The 24,839-nt window shown below is 36.0% G+C and overlaps 1 protein-coding gene across 1 annotated transcript in view; it reads right to left on the bottom strand.

Annotated features, from left to right (window-relative positions):
• Nucleotides 1-24,839, bottom strand: part of PAN3 (poly(A) specific ribonuclease subunit PAN3) — an 84,956-nt gene that overhangs the window by 30,063 nt on the left and 30,054 nt on the right. Inside the window, exons 7-8 of the mRNA XM_059836083.1 lie at nucleotides 15,393-15,554; nucleotides 6,444-6,594 (exon numbers count right to left, since the gene is read on the bottom strand). Coding sequence (XP_059692066.1) covers nucleotides 6,444-6,594; nucleotides 15,393-15,554 — 313 coding nt within the window. The remainder of the gene's footprint in view (nucleotides 1-6,443; nucleotides 6,595-15,392; nucleotides 15,555-24,839) is intronic.

The raw sequence follows: 24,839 nt of genomic DNA, 5'->3' as shown, positions 1-24,839 counted from the left end.
TGTAACCTTTCATTTAGCACCTATAATTTACTTTTTTGACATCTCAAAAACCATGCATATTAATTCAGCACAGTTATTTCTTTTGTTCTTGAAAAGTGAATAGTTCCAACAAAATAAGATTTTTTTTTCTGTAAACCATAAGAAAATCTTACACCTTTCTCTTTAGTTGGGTCTCTTCAAGTCATTCATTCTTTTTATAGAATATAAAAATATGAGTATGAAAATTATAAAAAAATAAAGTCTAGACTTTTCCAGGCTAGAACTCTTTATATCAATACATGTACGTGTGTGTACACACACCTTATAGATAAGTAATATTGTGGAATAATTGCTTGCTGGTTAGTGTATTAACTTCATAAAGTGTGAATTATAATAGGCACTTCTGAATGTTTCATTTTCAAAGTACTTCTGAATTATAACATAAGTAGTCTCCTAAAAATCTGCTTACAAATCAACTGTATGACCATAAAACATTACGGATTGTGATAGCACAGGTTTATGCTACAAAAGAAAGTTTCCATTAAGGTAAAAGTTGCCTTGAGTGACTAATGCTTAAATATTTCAATAGCTACTGTATAGATGGTTACATTTTTAACAAAAGACTAAAACATGAATGCATTCTTAATCCACTACGGGAAAAGAGCAGTTTCAATGGAAACAATATATTACGATTAAAATTTGAAGAATGACTAATTAAAATGACCATAAAACTGAAGCAGCCCTACAAATTGTGTCTATGATATTCAAGGGATTCTCTTCATCTAGAGAAAGTTACTGACATGTCTTTTTCACTCTATTCCAGTAAAACATGGTATTAACTGAAGTCCTTGCAAGCATGTTATCTCTACCCAGATAGAAATAACTGGCTTTTCAATAAAACAGTCAACTGCAGGAACCAGGGAAAAAAACCCAGTAGCCTTCATATATACTAATGAAAAATTAACCGAAGACTTCTCTACTTTAGGGTAAAATCTGTACGTACAAGAGACAGTACACTGTAAATCTTATCTTAGAAATGGAAGTGATGACTTGCAACCTCACTAAAATTATATTGCGACCTTCTACTGAAAGTTTCTCAGGAAAAAAAAAAAATCTATCACTAGAGGTTCTTACTGATATAATTTCAAACTATTTCCACTGTAAGATTTACTTTTTTAAAAATTTGTTCCTGCCAAAGAATAGTTACAAATATAAATCCTTAATGTCTTTGCTGGGATATTAACGCAAGATTGAAAGAAAAGGAAGACAGAGTTACACAAATCCTTTCAATCCTTTTGGTTTTATACTACTAGAACAATATACTACAAGTTATGAGAAATTTGCTGCTAGTGCTGCAGTGGGTACCAACAGGCTGAGGCAGCAAATATTCAAGAGGATAGATTCTTCTGAGAGACTTGCATTAAATTCTGCAGAGTCTAAGTAAGTGTTGATTATGAGAAGTCCAATATCACATAAAAAAGAAAAAATCCACTTTTAATACAGTGAAACTGATGCATAGCTAAGTACTTACAGAAACAACTGGGTGCACAAACTCAAGCAGATCTCACCAATTTCAATAGTACTTCAATCAGTTAAAACCTACCAATATTAATATTTAACCACGACAAAAATACAATTAGAGGAAAATAAAGGAAAATGGCTGTATTAAAGGGTGAACATACATTCCTACTGACTCATACTGAAGGAAAAAAATGGGAGTGAACGTATGATGGTAACAATGTGGTGAATATGGAACCACCCCTCACAGCATTACACATGCTGTTATCAATAGCACAGTTTATATAAACACTTGTTCACTTAAGGGCCTAAGAAAAAATGGGGTTTGAATAACGTAATTATGACTTATATTTTTTATATATATATATATAAACCATACCTGTGATCCTGACAGAAAAGCACTTTAAGCTTTCCCTATGAGACAGTTCAGTGTTCCCCTATATTAAAACACCAACAGGAGTACTAAGACAAACACCAAAAAGCCTCCTTCAAATTGTCCTTCCTGAGAGTTATCTACTAGGAAAGGTGGCTCTCCATTCCTTGTCTTGGTGAATCTTAACACCCTTCATGAAGAAATCAATCATTATCTTGAAAGGTAAACTGCAAGGAGAAAGGGCTTCTTTCACTTCACTATTGTTTACATCTAAAAAAGAGTGTCATGGTACACAGCTGTCATGGTATCATATCAACATGGAAATGGTTGTGGGATTTGAAGGTCTTTTCACAACATTCACAGTGACTGTACAGGCTACCTACACATACCTGGAGCTCATGCTGCTATTCTCATTTTAGGTAGTGAAAGAGGTGATTTTTATATATCCCTCTTGATTGTTACGTTTTCACTTCTTGCATTGTTTTTTATTTTTGAAGTTTCATGTGACTGAGGAAAGGGAAGTGGTAGACTTTAAAATTCATTTGAGACAGTGCTCAAAGATACGTTATGAGAGTAACACTTCTGATAAAGCTTTGTAGCATGCTATGTATTTGAATTAAAACTAGGTTGTGTTTTGAATTTGAGAATTCATACAGATAAACAGGATCAAAGAAAGGGCATCAAGCATGAACTCTCTTTAAACACTCAGTGTCTAGAGTTTTTTGGATTCAATGGAAGTTTACATCTTAATGAAGCAGAATTTCATTAAGCTCATGCGTACACAAATCAGTTGGCTTACAACATAAATACTTTTTAAAAACCAGAGGAATCCAATAAATGTTCTATACATACTTTCTTACCTTTGCCTACAAATTTATTCATCTACAACCATATACCTATGCCTCTAAGGCTTGTAACACAGAGATCAAAAATTAAGCATTTACCATTACTATAATGTTTTGTACTTTAGAGATACTCTAGACTACTAGGTACATTTTGAGGAATGACTAAATGAAGTAAATAATAAAACCGGACTATTTCAGCAACTTCTTCCAAGCAGCATCCTTAAATTTACTATATATTTCTTTTTATTATAAGCTCTCTATCAGGTCATTAGCGTTATAGTTGTGTATTTCCAAGTTAACTAAATCTGCTTAATTCCCTAAACAACTTTAGAGTCATAAGTTCTTTCTCCTCAATTTTATTTGTGGTAAAACTAGTTTCACAATCTCTTTGCCTTCTTCCTCTCTTGTATTATTCTGGCATGACTGTGGGACTTTCTCAGCAGAATGGCTGCACCATACTTTATATGGGAGGCCGGAACAAGCTCTTCGTGCATTAGGCCACTCAAACCACCTCAGCTGAAAGTGCTCCATTTCCAGCTGAGGTCATGAGCTCCGAGACCTACACTCTTGTAGCCCATCATGAATGGAGATGTGTCACCTGGACACAAGCACATCATCTTCACGCTCCTGGCTCCTAAGCCTGGAGGTTCGGACTGGCAGCAGAAATGGGATATACATAAGCTCAAGGCCTGTCTTGGACTAAATATAGAAGCAACTGCAATTTGCCATCATTTTCATCGATGACAAAGGTATCACTCTTTAGCTGTAACCTAGCTTAAGCAAACCCAAGCCAGACAAAGATTTTCTCTGCTGGGGGCTATACATCTGTTCTCTCTCAAGTTTAACACAGCAATGATGTCTTAGCACTTCAATGACACTCATTGATTTCTTTCATATGCTTTGCTGCATATTTTAATGGTGCTATTACTCTGAAACTGCTACACAGAACTGGATAAGCTAAGCTTATGAGCAAAAGTATTATTTGAAGATGGTTGACAACTCACTAAATTCCCCATTCAAATGATAAACACAATGTGTTTGCTAGCAAGGGAATGGAAGAAGCAAAAAATAGGGTATTATTCAGGGGAGCTTAAGGGAAGAAGGTTTGGAGAGGGTGAAGGAGATCTGTTCAAAGCTCTTCAATAGGACAATTTTCTGCAGCTATTTGTCTAAGTCACATTTATTTCACCATGTTTTCACATTCTGTTAAAGCCTATTGAGATGAAGACTGACTCTGTGTTGCAATTATGCTAGAAAGCACTTATCTAAGTAAATACACAAAAAAGTAGGAGCAACCTTCTTCCATGCTACACCCTATATGTCAGGTGTGGATACAACATACTAAAGTATTTTAGGTTTCAGTTGTCATTTTTTCCAGTATTTCTGCAGTACTGTTGATAAATCAACAGGTGGAACAAATATTTTCCACGGACAATTTTGTGAATAGTTATCTATGAAATACTAGATGTCAAAAGTCGTTTTGATTTATACCTACCTTTAGGGAAATCTCAGAAGTTAGAGATGTGAAAAAACTTAATTTTTTCCATCCTCAAGAGGGAAATCAAAGGATTGTTCTCATAATTTACCTGCTTCTTATGGGTGAATTAAACTATGGAACTTTTAACAAATTATTCCTACTACATTTCCTTATTTCTTATGAAATATTAATTTCCTCCAGTACCCTGTAAGCTACTATAAGCAATCTTAATCTCGTGCAAATGCTTACATCTTACACGTAATTCCTGAAAGTTATTCTACTGGAGAATATACACCATTTAACTGGAAGGAGACTTATCTTTATTTAAAGGAAAATTCTTATAAACTCTTTACATGGATTTCACTTGAAATTTTTTTCACTTATTGAAAGCTACCAGATCCCAACAATAACTTTTAATGACAATTTCAGAACATATTTAAATGCTTTTTTATTCTATTATCCAGTACGACCTAAATGGTGAAGTTTCCCCACACATAAATACTACTTCCTTATTTAAGAGCCTAATCTTTTAGAAAGAGCACCTAACTCACCTTGAATAACTGAAGTTTTTGTGGATGTATACTATTGACAGCTAAGACATTTATTTTCATTTAAATGGTTATGAGTATTATTTACACAGGACATTTAGGTTCAGAGAATTCTGCACTCCGTGTAGAGAAAGAAGCTTCTAGAGAAATTAAGAGCATCCAACCTAGATCCCTACTCTGAACGATATTATCTTTTTAATTATACAGGAAGAGCAGAGAAACAAGCCAACTTTGCCTGAAGTTAGCTCTTGTGAATACTCCCCCATCCCTCTCATCCATAAACAACAGTATTTGAACCTAGATAGTTTTCAGCATTGGCATCTATATTTCTAGGAGCTCCAACTGTTGTACGAACTTCTTTCATCAACAGTGTTACTTATCCTTTCAAGTATTACTTACAGATAGTAAAGAAATTGGACTGTGAAGGATCCCTCTGAGACCCCACTGGACACTTTCCAAAAGTAGATCATTTTACTGTATTCTATTTAATCCTTTACACACTTTTCAATCCAGGTGACAAGGCTGAGAGGCATATAAACACAACAGTTTTCCAATAAGACTGTACAGCACAATATAGTATGAATCAGACACAGTACTGCAACATGTTCATTTGGTCAGCAGAAGCATCAATCACTTTCCCAGGCTGTTCGATAGTTGCAACATGCGAGCTAAGTGCTGGCTTCTTTCACATCGACACCGAGATCTATCCTCTGCCATCAGGACAGACTGAAGTTCAGTTTAATAAATGGTAATTGCCAATACTGGTTTAAAAACCCAAATATTTACTGTATTTGCCTCTCTGCCTTTTGGCAGCTACCTAATGCTTCTTGTTCACCTCAAGAGATTGGCGAAGGTTTAAGTACATACTGAAACTTGCTAAAGGGCCTGTGATGTGCAATATCCAGATCTGCTGATGGTTATATCTTAAAAATATTTAATTTTATTTAAAAAAATTATTAGAATTAAGCTAACTTTTTAAGATCAGAAGTCCAAAAGATGCATGAAGAGATTGAACTTTTTAAGTGTAAAAAAAAAAATCTTGTCACTCAGAATTGTATGACTGCATGGAACACATTTTGATAAGAGCCATCATAAATTGGTCTTAAAAGTGAGATTACATACGACAGATACAGTAACAATTAACACTACTTTGCAAGGCAAATTATTTTAGAATAAGCTTATCTTCTACTTTTCAGTTTTTATCAAGATTTTTAAGTCCTCATATATACTCACTAACATTGAAAATAATTACTTCTAGATTACATACTCCAGAAACAAATCAAAACAGCAGATCAACATGTGGTAATCAGAGCACATATTCATTGTAGACTGCAGTGCATTTCTAGATTAGGGGTAGTTTAAATCATCTGCAGGCACTGTTCTTGCAAGGACTGCATAGAGCACAGTATGTGGTAACTCAGCACCCCTTTTCCCCAAAAAGAATAGAGTACAAGTCAGGCTGGGTTAATTTCAGCGCTGCTGCGGCTAAACAGATTTCACAGCCTGCAGTGTGAATTCCATACTACTGGAAGATAAATCCCAAGTTCCTGCACTTTTATATGCTTGAAGACCGTCTTAAAATTAAGAGCTAAAACAGGGGGCTACATTTATAACCGATAAACCTGATCACTATCTATACAGGGTTATGTCTGACATTGAGTTAAAAGAAGCAACTGTACTCCAAATCATTACTCTCAACTTACCTGGTGCTAGCCCAGCAGTAGCAGGACTTCCCATGGAAGGGTGAGAGAACAAGGCTTGAGAGAAGGCAGACATACTTGACTGGGATACATTACTCAGCCTGGAGGTTGATCCTCCTTTAGGGATAAACTCACTTGCAGAAGGATTTGGTGTCTGTTTAAAAACAAACGTAAATTAAATGTTTATTTTAAATGTGAAGAGATAGACAGTGCCTATGTGGTAGAAAATACTTTCTAGGCAAGCCTACTGAGTGGAGGGGATATTTTTAAGTTATATACATCTTGCTGACAAGAACAGCAGATACTGGAAGCTGATCTGCATGATCAAATTTAAACATGTTTCTAGCTTACATCTGAAGTAGCATTAGCAAGCTTTCCATATAAACAGCTGATGTATGAGTTCATACAAACACTTTGCAAAAGGCTTTCCATAAGCATTACATTATGAAGTTGGAGAACAGACTTGACACTAAGAAAGCCTTGGCACTGCAGCCCAGACTGTCCCTACATGACTTTAGAGATTTAATCTCAAACTAAGTAGCAGTTCCAAAGTGAAGAAGTAAAAATTATTCCTACTAAAGAAGTCATCCCTGCCTCTATTTTAAATAGGCCTATATGTTCCTTTTTTGCAAAGTTAACTTCTTTTTTAATTATTCCATTTATGTAGCACCTTTAATAATGAGGTTTAATTTGGTACCACACAAACAAACAGCAGCAGAATGACCATCAAATATTCAGTATTTATTAGTACATAAAACAGATCACACAAACAACTTTTAATTTCTATTAAAATCTGTGCACAGGGTTTTGTAGTTGGAGGGGGGGCGTTGGGTGTCTTGGGGTGAGGTGTTTTTTTTGTTTTGGGGTAGGGCGGGTTAGAAAAAGAAAATCCTGATTAGAGCTCAAAAGGCAAAAAGCTTATTATTGGACAGCCAATTACAAAAGACATTAGTGGAAGAAAAAAGACATTAAGCCAAGAAAGAAAACCAATTACTACATGAACGCACTGAAAAGCATGAAGATTATTAACTGTCAAAGTTAAGTTTTTTAAGTAAACTTCAGAGCACCTCACAAAAGTGTCTAAACAAAAGAGGTAAAATGAGAAGATAGTAACAACTCCCAAAAGACAAAGGATACTGTTAATATAATCCATAATGTTTTTTTTAAAGCAAATTATATTGGATCACTTTGGGTTTAAGCAGTTTTAAAATGACCAAATATATCAACTGTCAGTTAAATTCATATCGATTTTTATCAATATGGATAAAGTGGCATCAGAGAAGTTAAGTTAGTGCTAAAATAGAAAATAAGTGTGATTACAAAACACTAATTCAGACAGTGAAGAACAGTATTTGAAAAGTATTGGTTTTGGTGTTAATTTGTTTTTAATATCTTTATTTTAATACTTGAGAGAAGTATCATAGTATTAATGTATTTCAAAGTACTGGAAAAGAAAGAGGATTCTAAAAGCTGTAAAATTAAAGAGGATGTTCAGGTTTAAAAGCAAAGAGTAAGAATACTTCACTTTTTATCACACAGTAAGTTTTAAATGCTAACCACCTTATGATGTTACATATTAGTCATTCTATATGTGCACGTGTCTGAACATTCAAAGAACAACTATAACCAAATATGTAGACAGGTGAAGTAAAACTTAGATTTACATGGGTAAAAAGCTCATAAGAATCTTAAAACTCTTCAATCACATTTAGTTAAGGAAAACTTGCTAAGGTATGCATTAATGCAGCAAAACAAACGGCAAGTTGCATTATACAGGCTGAAGATAAATAACTGATACGTTTAAACTCAAACGGTAATATTCTGGACTTATCTGAATTTTAGGTACAGGAATAACTAAGAGAATTATGTTCCACTAGATAAAATCTGGCATGCAACAATGCAGCCAAATCTGCACTGAAACGGGAAAAAATGACAAAGTTGGTAAAGAGCCAACTAGAATTTGTCCAAATAGTGATACAGCTGAAAAGTCATCATCAACCAAAACAACTGGGAGAGCAAGGGACAGATTTGTAGCACCTTGCTAAAAGCACATAATTTCAAAGAACTACATGAGATCCACGTTTTTCCACTGCTATAACTAGCCATAACACATTCACAGATCTACCACACCTAAATACTGTGTCAACTAGGCGGCAAAGGCAGGACGTAGCAAAAAACCTGAAGCATAGAAGTGGAGAGAAAGACACCTTCTGGAAGATAACCTCAGCCTTTCCTAGAGCAACTGACAGAGTTCCCAAAATCCCATCCATATCATTCTGGCTTAACCACTTTCAACAACTGTTTCAATTAATGCCTACAAAACAGGGCTGCTTTTTATTTCTAAATGCCTTCTGCAAGCTTTCATAGACCAGTTTTGGCCTCTAAAAGTTACTTATATATCCATCATCATTTCAAAATGAAGCTGCTTGAGAACTCCACTTTAACTGGTAGGTGTTTTAATTTATCCAAATGAAAGAGTCAAACCCAGGAATCTGCTAGACCAGTTGAGTTCATGCTGTAGAATTATGAACAGCAGTGGGTCAAGCCTGGTGGAAATTCAGTTTTCATTCCATTTTTTGGTGTCACAATTCAGAATCAGAATCAAAGCCTGATAAGATTAAGTTGTTTCTATATAACTTTGATGAAAGCATTTTATATGAGTAAACAGCTTTGATTTGCATGGCTAGACCCTTTAACATAAAAGCCTGTTTTATTTTTCTGTGATATTACAAGCATGAAGCTGTAATCCAAGACACTCCCCATTAGCAGAAAAAGTGGTTTAAATTTTGGCTCCAATTTTAAAAGACCCTTCCACATTCAAGCTGTCTTCTAAGTACAGAAAAATATTTAGGCTCCATAGCCAACAGCCAGAATAAACTAATCATTAACTAGTACAACTAAATTTAATAATTTGTGGTCAAAATTAGTTAATACTTTGTCAGAAAATTTGAAGCTTAAGCCCCAGGCCATGTTTAAATACGTTACATCTATGTGAAGCTGCAGTTCTTAAAACGTTTCCAAAAGCATACAAGTTTTCATCTGAAGTAAAACACTAATTTTTCTGCATACACTTTTTGCTTCCAACAAAACAATTAAAAAAAAAAACCCAACACTTTCATAGCATGTAGGCTAGAATAAGTGGCTAGACTAGCTTAAGTGAGGGAATGGAATATCACTATTAGTTCTTTAATATTTAATCTTTTCATTATTTTTCAAACTTTGTAGACAACCTATTCTGCACCAATGAGCATGCAAATATGCCCAAATTATGAAGCCACATTCTTAATGGCCAATGATTCAAAAAATTATACCCTTGGTCTGCAAAAATATTCTACTTTCAGTCTGGCAACTTATAATACAAAGTGTAAATTCCAGTGTTACTTTTACATTTGGATCACGGTAAGCTTGAAAATCTGTCTAAAAGGGGGGTATGCTTTAAAAATCCTACAGGGCATTTTTACAGTTTTTCTGTTAGGTTCTTTCCAAACTTCCCAAAATGAAGTTGAGTAAAAAAAAACTTAAATTTTTATGATAATGAAAATAATCTATACCTAATTAGTGAAAAACATTTTCTTCATTCTGTATTATGTTTGAATTTCCCACAAGCACAGCTTTAAAACAAATTTCACTTAATTAGTCATTAATTACTCATCTCAGAGTAAAGTAACTTACTCATGCTAGACCAAGCTTAAAATTTTAAGTCTGAGTAAATCAGGATTGGTAAAAAAAGGTAGGAAAAACAGGTATTGAAGACTTCTATTAAACCTTGGGAGTAATTAAAAGAATGGAGATGCAGGAAATACTTAGAGGACATGTAATGAATTATGCAACACTGATGTTAAAAACAAAAGCAGCGAATGCACTCTCTAAAGCCCAAACAAGAAACACAAAGCCTGCTAGCATTGTCTGCCCTATGCAACTGAAGACTGTATTTTCAGTTTCAAATGCAAATGCCCTATAAAAAGGCACATACAAAATTATTTCAAAACATTAAATAACAAGTTTTCAACAAACAGCATTAAACAAAAACAAGTACAGCTGTGTCAGCTATGTTAAATTTTTCTAGCAACCCACCTAAAGTAACTTCCAACTCACACATTTGCGAAAATTACCACCATTCCTTTTTCCTCTCAACCTGGCCAGTTTAAATCTCATCCCCCTTCTTCCAGTATCTTCATAAAAATACCGTCAAACTAAAGCAGGGAAGCAACTTCCCTAGGCATTATCTGAATGAATACCTGCATCACACATTCTTACCAGAATGATTCCATAAAGAAATTTCGCTAAACTACCCTATTTTCAGACTCTTTATGTCTGTGCTCTCTCAAAGAGAGAAGAGCCTCTTTTCAGTCAGGTTTGCAAAGAAACTTCCAAAGACAGACCACAAAACTGAGTCCATCCAGCTCCACATACAAAAACAATTTCTATCCTTCCGTACATCAGAGAATGCAAAATGTTATAAAACACATACAAATACAGTCCAAATGAAGGCTGAATTTAGTCATGATGCAGTTAGTAAGGATGGAACTACAAGAGAAGTAAAAAAGGTGGGAAGGACTATAAAACAACTAATTTGTGTCACCATTCAGCACAGAGTTATCTGTCTGATGGCTTTTATGCTTTTAAAGATACAAAAGGAAATACAATTAAAATAAAGTGTGGAGGGGAAGAAATAAATATTTTGTGGGTTACCACCAAAAACAATTCAAGGCTTCTTAAAGAAAGGTGTAGATGAAAGTAAAGAGCAAGCCAAGGACCTCAGCTGAAGACCATCACTGGGAGGACTGCACAGTGGCATGTAGCATTACTCTATGTTGAGGAGTTGCACATATCAACAGATTTCCATAGTCCAGAAGAAAGATGAAAATTCCTGTTTCATCAACTATCGATTTCAACACATATGCTTTTTTTCTCTACGCTTCTCAGTGATAAACTCCTAAGGCCCCACTGCTGCGTTCATTTATAAATGAATCCTCAAAGTGCCATGGAGTACCAAAGTATGCTGTAACACAGGGATGCACAAGTTATGGAGCCTTTGGAAGGTCATGCAGGGATCCCACAGGAGTACTGGAAAACACCCTTTTCTCTCTCATTTCCAGTTCAGCATCTCACAACACAGAGCTGCACAGCAGTGGCAGAGTCACCACCTCTGTTTCGGTGGCTGTAACACTACTCTGTTAGATTAGTCCTGGTCCCGCATTCTACCAAAGCAAGCCACCTGAAGCAAAAAGTAGGCCGAATTCATTTTATTTCAGAAGAATGTGCTAATGTACTTACCATGCTAATAACTGGAGTCAAGCCTTTTTGTTCTCTTTTTATGTTCTCCTTCACCTCCAAATTCATGCTGATCTGTTCTGACATCCCAAATTGCATAATCCTGTAATGGTTACAGAAAACCACCACTAAACTATGCCCATGCTATAAGCAGGGCAGTCCTCTACCAGTCTATTTTTGGCACAGTTTTCAGAATACCTCTTAGGAATCTGAAAACATGTGAAAGTGTTGCTTGTTTCTTATGTGTGGTTATTTTTTGTAGGTTTCTTTGTTGTTGTTTTATAACAGACAGATGTGCCATACAAGGAGCTTCACTTCACGTAGAGAGCATCACCACAATCCCTCTGTTTCCAGGAGGATTCCTTGTTAACTATGACATCAGGGAAGGACACATTCTGGAATGTCAGAGCAGCCCAGCAGACACTGGAGGTCACCAAGGGCTTCAAAGCAAATCTCCTTCCCTCCCACTATTGAATTTGTGCAAATGCTTCCTTCTCGCAATTACTGTGACAAGTCGTCACATCATCCGTACAACAAACTAATAAATTTCAATTCATCAACATTATTAGCTGTATTGCTCTACTACTTTTCCAGAGAGTGAGAGATAATTTCATTAAAACTGGGTAAAATTTGTTGGCCAAAGACTTTTTTTAAAACCAGAACACAGGCTCAGACAAATAAAACTACTAGTAAAGTTTTCTTACATTTTAGCAAGTAGATCTCACTAAAAAGTAAACTTTTAAAGACTCAGAATATTTCCACATTTTTCCACTTTAAAGTACTAGAAAAACTATAAAGTTTTAAAAGTCCATGTTCTTGATGCAAAATATTTGAAAAATTCATTTCTATGAATTTTTTGTGTTCAAGAAACAACAACAAAAAATAAGTTATTCATGGTGCTTAACAACTGATATGTATAACAAAAAATGTATCTATTCCTACTATTTTAAGCAGAATTGCCATTTGCTATTATAATATGTATCACGTGGTGGTGTAGTAGCTCAGGGTATTTCCTATACATAGGGTAGGACATATCATTGAAGAACAAACTTTGATTTGATTTTTTTTTTTTTGCTTTTTTAATGCACAACCCAGAACACAATTCACTCTGTGGACTCCACTTGTAATCATGTAAGTGTAATGGAGTATTTAAAGTAATTAGATCTGGATTATAAACTCATAGCCATGCATGAGAAACAGTTACACTGTTTTACAATGCACATTGTAAACCACCTTGCCTTTTTAAAAAGCCTTTTTTTGGACAAAAATCTCTGAATATTGCACCATGAAATGGTGTATTCCCACATCTTGAACCATACATTTGGAAGAGTGGACAAACAGACACATGAGCTTCAACACCTCCCCAGCACTGCAAGCCCTCAGCAATTTTGAGGTGTAATTCTGCTTTCTCATCTTCAAACATAAACAAAAAGAAGATATCCTCAAACAGATGTGCCTCAATCATAATTTCACCTTTCTACTTACTGCTTAGCACTCACCATCAGTGAAGATTGCGTTTGTATAACCTATATTCACACCTGCAAAAATCTCTAAACAGCCTGTATTTCAAAATACTGAAGAGCAATGCTATCTGTGGATTATATACATACTGAAATAGAAAAAAAAGTCAATCTGAAATCTCAGCATGAAACCACCTGTTTTTAAGTAGTTTCACATACCAAACTTCTCCAGCCATTTTTGTGCTTTTATAATTAAAATTTCCAATTTTTAGCAGTTTTTGAGCTTTGTTTTAGCTCTAACTTAGAAAATGTTCACACAATACAAAGATTTACAGTGATCAGAGTGAAAACATCAAGATAAAATTTAGTTTCTCATCTATGTAGAACTTTATACATTCCCATAATCTCCTCTGCAGCCTGTTTTTGCACCTTTCCCCATTCACTTTTGCCAGACTCCACTGTTCTCTGCAATCCGTCCCCCTTCTTTTCCTATTTCCCATGATTGGAACATCCTTCTGTTCTTATTTCCACCAGATATACATGCTTTTCTGAAGTCCCATGTCTCCACGGGAAGCTATGTAATGGCATCATGTAATACAAAATCTTATGCTGTACACAGTTTAAGTCAATTATGTAGCTGGGATTCTGGCACAATAAAGGAGCTTGGAAGGCCCTTCAAAAGCCACGTGCTCTGCAGCCAACCCCAAGCTATTGCCACTAACCTTGAGGGGACCTCGAGCTTCTCATTGCCACACTTTCAACACATCTTTGGAGGGCATAGGTACTGAAGAGACAATTGTTCCTGGTCAGAAGCTCTAAGTCTCAGACTACTAGCTCTCCAGCCTCCAGAAACATTAAGTTTTTTTGATCTGCTCTAAGTGGAGTAGATCAACAACAAACCTTGCTGTGAAACAGAACAGCAGAGAAAACAATGGACGACATGATTACAAATGGGGCTTTTCCTGCCCTTTAATGGCCACATGAAATTTGAAGACCAATTTTCTGTTTCTCTTCTCAAAGCAACTGCCTACTAATTAAGGTTTGCACTCCCATTAGACACACACAGTAAATTCAATCCATCAGTCTTCTCTCCCTTGAGAAAAGTAGTGCTTCACTGGCTCCAACTACTCCTCTGCAACCATGCTTGGTCCCTCTACCAATGTTTCCTTTATGCTTCATCTTTACCGCCCCAGCGGCTTTGCTGCTTCCCCTGCAACAAAAGGGCCAAGACAGACTTAAGCCCAAATGCCCCTACACAATGTAGCATCAGTTTGCCTGCATGACGCTGCCTGTCACTCCCAATTTCAGTAATGCAAAGATGTCCAAACATCAAGTAGTACAACACTAGTATTGGTATGGAAAGGGTCTGTTAGGAGCCTCACATTGGCCCTTACATGGCAGAACTTTAATGAACTGAAAGAAACTCTCAAGGTGCCACAAATTCTAGTTATACGTCTATTGTCAATTTACCTATCTCACTCACTCAGAAGACATCAAAAAGAACATAACCCTCACATAAAGACTAAAGTAACAATCTCTGAAGAATCAAAAGCACCACACAAGTGCAAAACAGTTGTAGTTTTGACCACTATAATAATTTCAGTCTAAACCCCATCTTAAGGGACATCAAGCAGATTCCTCCCAGACTAGAATTATCCTTCATTATCATCCCAAGGATAACCTGCTACTTTTGTGTGAGATACGCTCAAATCCAGCTATACCTGTCCCCTCTTAAGGAGTTGAAGAAAATTCAGAAATAAAGTAACACTGAAGTTTAACACACAATTTGAGAAACATAAATTACCCCAACATAAAAATTAGAATTTACACTTTCTGATCATAGTGGTTACATCTTCAAATTCTGTGCTGAGGGAATTTTTTATTTGCATTAAGTATCAATCATTTTAATGAAGATCACTAGTTTTAACAGTAGAAAACTTCCTCACATGAAAATTAAATTAAAAGGTTGTGTTTGTTTGCTTTTAAAATACTTTTAATGATTACTTTTGCCCCTCCTCCACAGATAACATAATCAGAGTACATAGTGGGTGAAGAGAATAAAACATCTCCAAGTCACGCTCCTGGAGGGCCACTACGCCTCCTTTGTGAAATAAGTATTTGATCCAATCTCAATCCATATTTGGAAAAACTGCTTCTAACATTTTCCAAAATTTAAAATAAAGCATCCAAAAAAGTGACTAGTAAAAAATAATTTTACCTGTAAATTGTTTTCTGTGACTCTGTTCCACCAAACCATATTGATGGGTACTCCTGTTTTACACCTGTCAGCCAGACAGCCGATAGGGTTCTTTGATTTTCTTGCTTTTGATCCCACCGGAACTATCCTCTCATCCAGCATCCCCAGTCGATACTTCCTGGGCTACGAAAAAGAAGGAGAGAAACCAGGCCACTCCTAACAACCCTCATCTAAAGCTACACTAAAATAGGTATTACACTGTGATATGATTTCTGGATTGGTGGAATAGGAAACAATTTGCAAGTAAAATTTATCTGAGACTGTTTCCTTTCAATCCTGACTATTTGATTATAATAAAAAAAAAACTTTAAAAAATGAAAATAAACTTCAGGGACTACTAATTATTTGTAAGCAAAACTTTCCATCACAAGTCAGCTACTGAAATATGAGTATGAATTGGGGAATTCTGTAAAAAAAATTTAAAATTTTCCCTATTTCTCAAATAGATACCTTCAATCACATCATAATACTGAACTCTAACACTTCGCTTGAGATTTTTATCAAGCAAGACATTAACATTGCCTTTTGTATGATTCTTTTTAAGTTCTAATTTGCCAAGACTCATCTCCTGAAGACTTGCTTTTAAAAATCAGATAAAACTACACAGCCAATTGCAGCAGAACTCAATGAGAAAAACATTTCTGCTCAAGTTAATATTCAAAGGACTAACTTCAGCTGCCGTCTTAAGTGAAGACAGACAAGAATTACCATCATAAAAGCATTGGAAACTGACTTAACTTGAGAAAATAAAACATGCTTGCAGAAGCGAACACGCAGGAGGTACTTGTGCATTGATAGGAGTGACGTTTCTATTACATCAGTAATGATCTCTACAAATGAAACTATTTATAAAGCATGATATGAACATTAAATGAAAAAAAACACTAGGGGAGGGAATCTGTTAAAGACTTTCAAACAGGTAAAGTACAGAAGTTCTCCAAAGTTCTCTGTGGTTTCAAACCACCGTGTACCCACCTAGATGGTTAATACCACCAAAAGAAATATTCCATCATGTATGCACATATTTAGATCTGAACCTTGTATACCAATTATACCAACAATTGGACCAAATTGCAGGGTTTGGGCTGTTTTTCTTTTGCTGTGGTTTTTTGATGTGAAAATGGAACTATCATCATCTGGACATAGACCACTTCTTAATGACTCAAAATTTAACTTACCTTTATTCAGATATTTACTTCATCTGGTACCTTAGAAATCTTAGCAATGTGTACCTTGAGATGCATTTTACAAATTGTTCCTCAGGAAACAAGGCGAGAATCTAATTGGAGAAGATTCCTCACTCACACACAAAAAATTTGTAAAACACAGGACAAAACTACCATAAAATGACTGCAAAAAACAAAACCTAAACAGATGCCCTCATCTACTTCCCTGAAAACTTTTAGGCTGAAAGCTTTGGAAAGAATTACAATTGAGAAGAGTCACTAGTAGCTCATTTGCCTAAAACAAAAAAAACCACCACCACAACAACAACAAAACCCAACCAAGGATACTAACTTTGGTACTACAGAGGCAATAAACTCCATGAAGATCAAGTTAACCAACTTTAATAACAATAAACAAGAATGAATTTTGATGTACCAACTAGAAATTTGGTAAACTGTGTGAAAAGTAGGCACAAAGTCCTCCTATAGTTCAAATGCAAACTTGATCACAGTAAATCTAAATATTGGTTATTTATTAGGAGAATCAACTATTGGGCAACCTACCATCTTAGTAATTCAGAAGGACTACTATCGTAAACAACAAAGCTGTAAGGTCTGAGAAGCCAGACATACAAATAACATTGGACTTTAGGGTAGGGTTGAATGCAATATGTATTTTTCTTAGCCTGGCTATTGGCAATAATAGCATAATGAAGAGTAACAGTTTCCTTGACAGCTTCCCCATCTCTCTCCATGTTCTACCAAGTCCAGGGGCACAGTCTCCCTTGGACTACTGGACTATAACCCAGTATCCAAACACATTCCTATTCATAAAGGGTTCTTTTAATTCTCCATAATAAAAGGTGATCTATAAATGTTTTGAAAAGGAGAACCAAAACAGAAGAGGAACTTAGCCAACGTGGAGAGAGGCTATTTCAGTTACAATGGGACTCAGATTCCAGGCAACAGAATGAAACTGTATTTTAGGCTTTATGAAGGACCATACTGGGGGGCAGGGGAGAGGAACAACAGTCAATTCTACACCATGAAGCAACACAGAGACAATATGAGTTCATATACCAATAGTTCTTGGCCTACTGGTATGAAAAAAACAAACTAAAAAGTGGGTGAGACTAAATTAAAATTTTACTTTCATTATCTACTATAAAACATCACCAGGAGATTATTGGGCCAGGATTTCATTGTTCAGATAGACATTAGAAGATAGACTATACAATATTAACATTTGGAAATACATTTCAGTCTATTTGCATCAAAATAATTATAAATTACACTTGTTTTCAATGAGCAAAACAGCATCTGATCCAGAAATGTAATCTGAGTTTACAGGAGACAAGAAAACACAGGAAAAAAAAGTGTCTGCCAAGAGGAGAGATTCAATAGAAAGGAAAGATCAAATAGACTGAGCAGTTTGAATAAGCATATCAACTTTGCTACATCCCTGCCCTCTATACAGAGCAGCAAATAAAGCAACAGAGGCAGAATAGTGCATCTTGAAACACGCAAGAACTCAGCATCCACTGATCATTTCTGAACTGAACTATCTACCTAAAACAGAGGCATGACAATCTGGACAAACACAATTTCTTGGCATGGGGACAATTTCTCTTGGATGATTACAAAAGCAATTGCATTTTTGCCTTCCCTGAAGTCTTTCTATGACGTAAAAAAAACCTGTTCAGCCATACAGATGAAGGGATAGTTCAATATACTGAACTTTTTTTGAGCGAGGGGAAGGTGGCTAAACCATTTAAACACTTGATGATCCTTTAGCAAGTATTTCTCAAACTGGGTTGCAACTCCCAATATGGTTACAAGTTCCAAATGAGTTGTTAAAGGTCAAAACCATCACAATTATTTTTAAATGGAAAAATAAGGTTAAACTACAATAATTAAAATGAAATCTAAGAAAAAGGAAAAAAACAATGAAACCAAATTATTACAAAGCATGACTGGAAGAGTTCAGTTCCTCCAGGGCAAAGAAGTGAGAAGCAGTAGTAATTACTGGCTGCAAATGTTTACATGAGGCAGGGAACAGCTAACTACCTTTAATTGCTAGCAACAGCTTGGCTCCCCAGGGTGAGAAGGGTAAGCATTTTCAACCCTAGCCAATAATTATAACCCTTGCCCTGTAGAACCAAGCTGCCGCCAGCAATTAATGATAGGAAGCCATTGGTTGGCATGATTAGAGGGAAGGTGTTACATTACAAAAGATAAACCCCCGAAGTCTAAGTAACATTACATTTGAACAAAAGAAATCCACTCTAAAAACAAAAAGGTCCTTCCTGAGTAGCATCTTCACATCAGAACACTACTACTGATGAGTAACTTAATTAGCCCATACTACAAAATATTCTTCAAGTCAGCTTAATTGCTTACTTGCCATTCATTCAACAAGAAGATTGGGAACATGTTTAGCAAGTCTGTTTTCTTCCTACTATTTGTCATAACAGTGTCTTTGACCCTAGTTCTTCCTGTTTCATGGACCTGTGAGCATGTGGGCAATGCTACACTTCCTCTTTCCACTTCAGGGTTGGACATACTACTGGTGTAAGATGTTCTAAGGCTATCCTAGAAAAATAAATCTAAACAAGAAAAGATTTACGAAGATTCAAACTGTAAAGACTCTTCCTGTCTCATAGGTTCCATGTAATATTTAAGTCTGGATAAGCTGGCAAATCAAACTACACAATTCAATGCAGACGACACCAAGTTGGGTGGATGTGTTGATCTGTTTGAGGGTAGGAAGGCTCTGCAGAGGGACCTGGACAGGCTGGATAGATGGGCCTAGGCAGATTGGATGAAGTCTCAACAAGGCCAAGTCCTACACTTTGGTCACAACAACCCCATGCAACGCTACAGGCTTGGGGAAGAGTTGCTGGAAAGCTGCCCAGCAGATAAGGACCCAGGGGTGTTGATCAACAGCTGGCTGAATATGAGGCAGTAGTGTGCCCAGGTGGCCAAGAAGGCCAATGGCATCCTGGCCTGTATCAGAAACAGTGTGGCCAGCAGGAGTGGGGAAGTGATTGTCCCCCTGTACTCAGCACTGGTGAGGCCGCACCTCGAATCCTGTGTTCAGTTTTGGGCCCCTCACTACAAGAAGGACATTGAGGTGCTGGAGCGTGTCCAGAGGACAACAAAGCTGGTGAGGGGTCTGGAGCACAAGTGTTATGAGGAGCGGCTGAGGGAACTGGAACTGTTTAGTCTGCAGAAGAGGAGGCTGAGGGGAGACCTTATCGCTGTCTACAATTACCTGAAAGGAGGTTGCAGAGAGGTGGGTGTTGGTCTCTTCTCCCAAGTGACAGGACAAGAGGAAATGGCCTCAAGTTGCACCAGGGGAGGTTTAGATTGGATATTAGGAAAAAATTCTTCACTGAAAGCGTTGTCAGACGCTGGAATAAACTACCCAGGGAGGTGGTTGAGTCACCATCCCCGGAGGTTTTTAAAAGACATGTCGATGTGGTGCTTAGGGACATGGTTTAGTGGTGGACTTGGCAGGGTTAGGTTTACGGTTGGACTTGATGATCTTAAAGGTCTTTTCCAACCCAAATAATTCTATGATTCTATTTCCAAAGTTTTCTTCAACTGAAGATCTGCAATTGGATTTTTTCACAATCACTGGTGTCCCGAATTACATTTCTGTTCTTTAAAATGCACTTACCACTGGTGGGCTTTGAATTTTAGATTTACAAGACATTTTCTGTACCAAAAATGTACAATTAGGTTTGGCATACAAACACATGAGCAGGCTATTGTGTTTTAAAGTATTGTGAATAATCTGAGCTACAGTAATGATGTCTATATGCATATACTACTGAAGCAAATACAAGTGATCTTAAGCCTTCTCCATCACAGGCTAAATTAAGCAGCATTACCTTCAATTATCATATCTAAAAGATATCACAGTAGCATTAGCTAGTGCTCATCTGTTGTACAGTGAGTTGACTGTATCTGCATGTACAAACATAAAAATAAATATTACATTGTCAGGCAGGAAAGATAAGGTATACAATATCATAATTTCCTTGTGGTACTTAAAATTACATGTATCGCTTCATTTTAAGTTTCAACGTTGACTTGTTTTGTAAGACTCCAATTTTTTAACAGAAGTTAATGGCAAAGAGACCATTAAAAAAAGAGGTTAAACAGCTAGGGTGCTAGTCTACTGAAAAAGAATGAACTTTTGTTGTGTTATGTCTTGAACACTAAAAGCTAACTACAAGCCATTGGTATCATCATTGCTATTTTCACACAGCAGCCATAACCGATTAGCTGGAATAAGACAGTACTTGAAACACCCAGCTATAGATATGAACTTCAATACGTTACTAAGGAAAAGCACAACAGTCTGGGCAGAATCCCTATACAGACACAATCAGCTAAGCAGCATCTTAATTGTGAATACAACTGCATAACTGGATTTAGTAATAAGTTCTACAAGGTGTTGCACATTAGGTACAATCGCTAGGAGTATCTTAACAGATTTGCAAGCTTTGATGAAAAAGAGAAGTTGTCTTGTCGTTACTTTTTAAGCTTTGTGGCTAAAAGAGCTACAAACCCCTTCACGTGGTTTGGGTTTGTTGCTAACCAAGATACTCTCTCCTCTTCCTCTTTCACTACAACCTCTCACTGGTAGAGAGGCAGACGATACTTGTTTTCTGTATGTCAACTTCTGAGGGTTGGAACCAATTTTTTAACTTTGATATCCACAAAAAATGCAATAGGAGCCTGGTCAACAGGTTAAAAAAATAATTAAGTGTGTGTGTGGTTGGTTGGTGTTTGTTGCTGGGTGGTGTTTTGGTTTTTTGTCTCTCATGAAAAAGGAAGAGTATGCTAACATTTATAATGTTTATATGTTTATAATTCTAAAGTTTATAATGTTATACATTGACATTACATGGACTTACAGACTAGCCAACCTTCCATCTGGAACTCTTTTTTTAAATTGTTCATGAAACCCCAGGTTTGGCTGGGGATAAAACTTTCACTGGTTGAAAAGTATCATACAGAAACAAACAAAAAAGATTCTTCTACCCAAAGAAAACTAAAATGTGCAATTTGGCGTGGAAATAGGTCTTACTCCAGAGCAACGTGTTTGATTACTGCAAAAAACCCATTCTTGGTTCAATCAAATTTTAGAGTGAAAGCTGCAACAAATCAGGCATTACATCATGCATTTTAAACATAGCTAAGGAAAACTTTTCAGGTGTACATACTAAAAAGTGCATTTCATAAGTATATATGCTGAAGACAGGAAAATCTTGAATAGTTCAGAAGGAGCTAAGGAAAACTGACATATCTTTAAGTCAACTCTTTTCTCACAATTTTCCAGCCTAGCTATGTTGGATGACTTATTAATTACCACAACAGCTAAAACCTAGCACAGATGTAGTTAAACTGATAAAGTTCTTTACTAAGAAACTAATACCACTTGCTGAATTGAAATAAGCTGGTGGGAAAGTAAGCTTTTTCCACCATCATTAGAGCAGATAGTTCTAACTGTGTAGTGAAGACTTGGCAAAGTACCATCAAGACGTACTTTCAAAAACTCCATTGTTAAAGGAGCACACAGTGAACAAACTACAAGTTTTTTTTAATGTTTAAAGGTCTCTTTTCTAATAGGCCAGAAGTTTTTACATTACTTATAAAAATAGTGGAAAAATGATGCATAGTTAAGAACCAAAAATACAGGTAAAAGAGGACTAAAGATTGATGCAACTTTTACTCTGATCTTTACTAAGCATACAGTTTCTCAAAAATGGTATATTTTCCAGCTGCTTCGAATATTTGTATAGTGTCTTCAACAAATGTGTGCACAAGTTTAAAAAAAATCTTTCCATTATTTTACCACAAATCACTCTTACAGACTACATACACCTTGGCATAGAAAGAATCAAATAAAGCTTGTAAATATAAGCAAAAGTATCTTGCATATCGAAGTCACATTTGTCGTTAACTGCTTCAGCTTGTAAGCTGCACCTGAGAAAGTCTAGGTGGCTAACTGAAAAGTTATGCTTTAAAAATGGGGAGTGAAGGTAGCATTTAAAGTTTTAGATATCTGTAGGTCATAACATATATCTGACCTGTTTAGATACAAAACCAAAACAAGCAAAGGTCTTTTCAATACAATCCTAAAGTAAATGCTGTGCTATGCAGTCATCTTATTCTGTTCTTTTCCTTCAAATACACAATAGGATGAGGCAACAAAAATATGATGACTCCTTATCAATGCAAAAATGTTACATATTTCTAAAAGGAAGTGCTTTAATAATTTTATTTCTTACATAATACAATGATCACTAATCCATACACAAAAATGAATGTGAATAATTATTCTCTCATGTCACACTCAAAAATGAAAAATAACTTACTACGTAGTAATTACTAAGGCAGCAAGAGCACACAACCAAGGAACAATTTCAATAACTAACTATTCCAAAGAAAAATGTAGAACAGGTTAGATGATATCATACCCTTAAAACATATTTTAGACTGAGGTAAACATCATACTACCTGCAAACGTTCACTAGTTTTCTCCAGAAGCATAGTCTATCTGTCTATATTCCTGCAAGAACTTTTTTTTTGCATCACTTATAAACTGTAATGTTTTAGTATCACAGTAGGGGTGTATCAACCCAGAAAGAAAATTTCAGGTTTGGATTATAAATTTAGCCCAGGTACATTATAAACCTGTGCAACCATAATTCTGTAGTTTACAACACAGTGACATGATGTGGTGTTTGGTAATGACACCTCAACTTCTCAGAACATGATTTATGCTTCTGAGATGGTATTCAGGAAGCTATGAAACACGAAACAACTATCTCAGCACATTTTCAATAAACACAGCAAGACCCAACATGGCACACATGGCTTTTCAATGAACACCACTGAACAATATAGAGATCAGGTACCAGAGTTGTCAAAACAGAGCTGGACACAGGAAGCTGGAGAGAAATGTAACTTCCCAACAGGTAACAAAACGAGATGGAGAACAGGACACTCAAAAATAAACTAATAGTTTAGGTCTTAAGAATTTGGTTTCCACAGGACTGGAAGTTAGCTTTATTGTTTTCTTTTAACATGAGAGGAGAAACTTTCCTTGTACTCATTAAAAAGCTTGCATTTATGCAGACTAGGCCTACAGGCAGTCTTTTGTTTCAAAATTATTTTCTCTGCACATTTATTACTGCTGATCAAAGTATATGAATTAAAGAAGTCTGCTGTCCAGTCTCACTTGCTTTAGGTCTCCATAGAGAGCATCAAACAGCAGCACCCTGTTCTGGGTGAACTTCAGTCCAAATAATCGCTCCTATACTTTCCATTGTAATCTATTTTAGAGTCTTTCGGTCCTGGCTTTTAGTCACCTAAAACCAATGGAAGGAGTTCTAAAAAAAATTTCTTCAAAATACATAAAAAATAGCATTAAAATTGTATTGAAAGTTGTTCACTACAGCAGTTGGTTCACTCCTCGCAGCCTGTGGACTAACAGTGGTTCCCACCTTAATGGCCGCCTCTAGGTGTGACTGAATAATTAAAAAAATGAAATTGAAATAAACCAATGTCAGGAACTTTTCAGAAGAGTTCAGTTTTCATGAGGATTGAAGGTATGAAAAAACAAAGTAAAATCTAAAAGCAATGCTTTCCATTATCCTGTAAGGCTGACCAGTGACAAGTAGGGGAACCCTTTAGCCTGGATTGGTGGCAACAGTCTCAGAACAAATTTAAACATAAGTTTCAACATAGATTTTCTTTTTAGTGCATTAAGCTGTCATTCCCTTGGCAACAGATTCTGATCAGTTACATTGCACGTGTTTTTATGAACTATTTACCAACACCACCAAAATGAATGCAAGGAGTTTTCCAGACAGATCATTTCAGGGTTTAGAGGGGAGCATTGTTCTAGATAACGGCTAAAGCCAATTTAGGAAAAACACCCAAGAAGTTCAAGTTCAAAATGCCACCCTATTTTTAACAAGCATAACATGTATTCGAAGAAAAAAATAAGTGTGATATCATTATTCTCAGGAAAGAGGGTTAGTCTATTACTAACTCTAGCTTTTGTTCCATGCTTCACAAATCCTATTTGTGCATTGTAGATTAATACTTACCTGAAAATCTCTTATAGGAAATTCACTTTAAGGTTGCTTGTCTTACTGCATGTGGAGTTACAACAACCGGACAGTAAATCCAGAAGGTTCTACAGTTGACAGAACCTCCA

The sequence above is a fragment of the Gavia stellata genome, chromosome 1 (genome assembly GCF_030936135.1).
Source record: "Gavia stellata isolate bGavSte3 chromosome 1, bGavSte3.hap2, whole genome shotgun sequence".
NCBI classification, from domain to species: Eukaryota; Metazoa; Chordata; class Aves; order Gaviiformes; family Gaviidae; genus Gavia; species Gavia stellata.
Note: the sequence above shows the minus strand (reverse complement) of the source record. Positions and strands in the feature narration are given on the sequence as shown.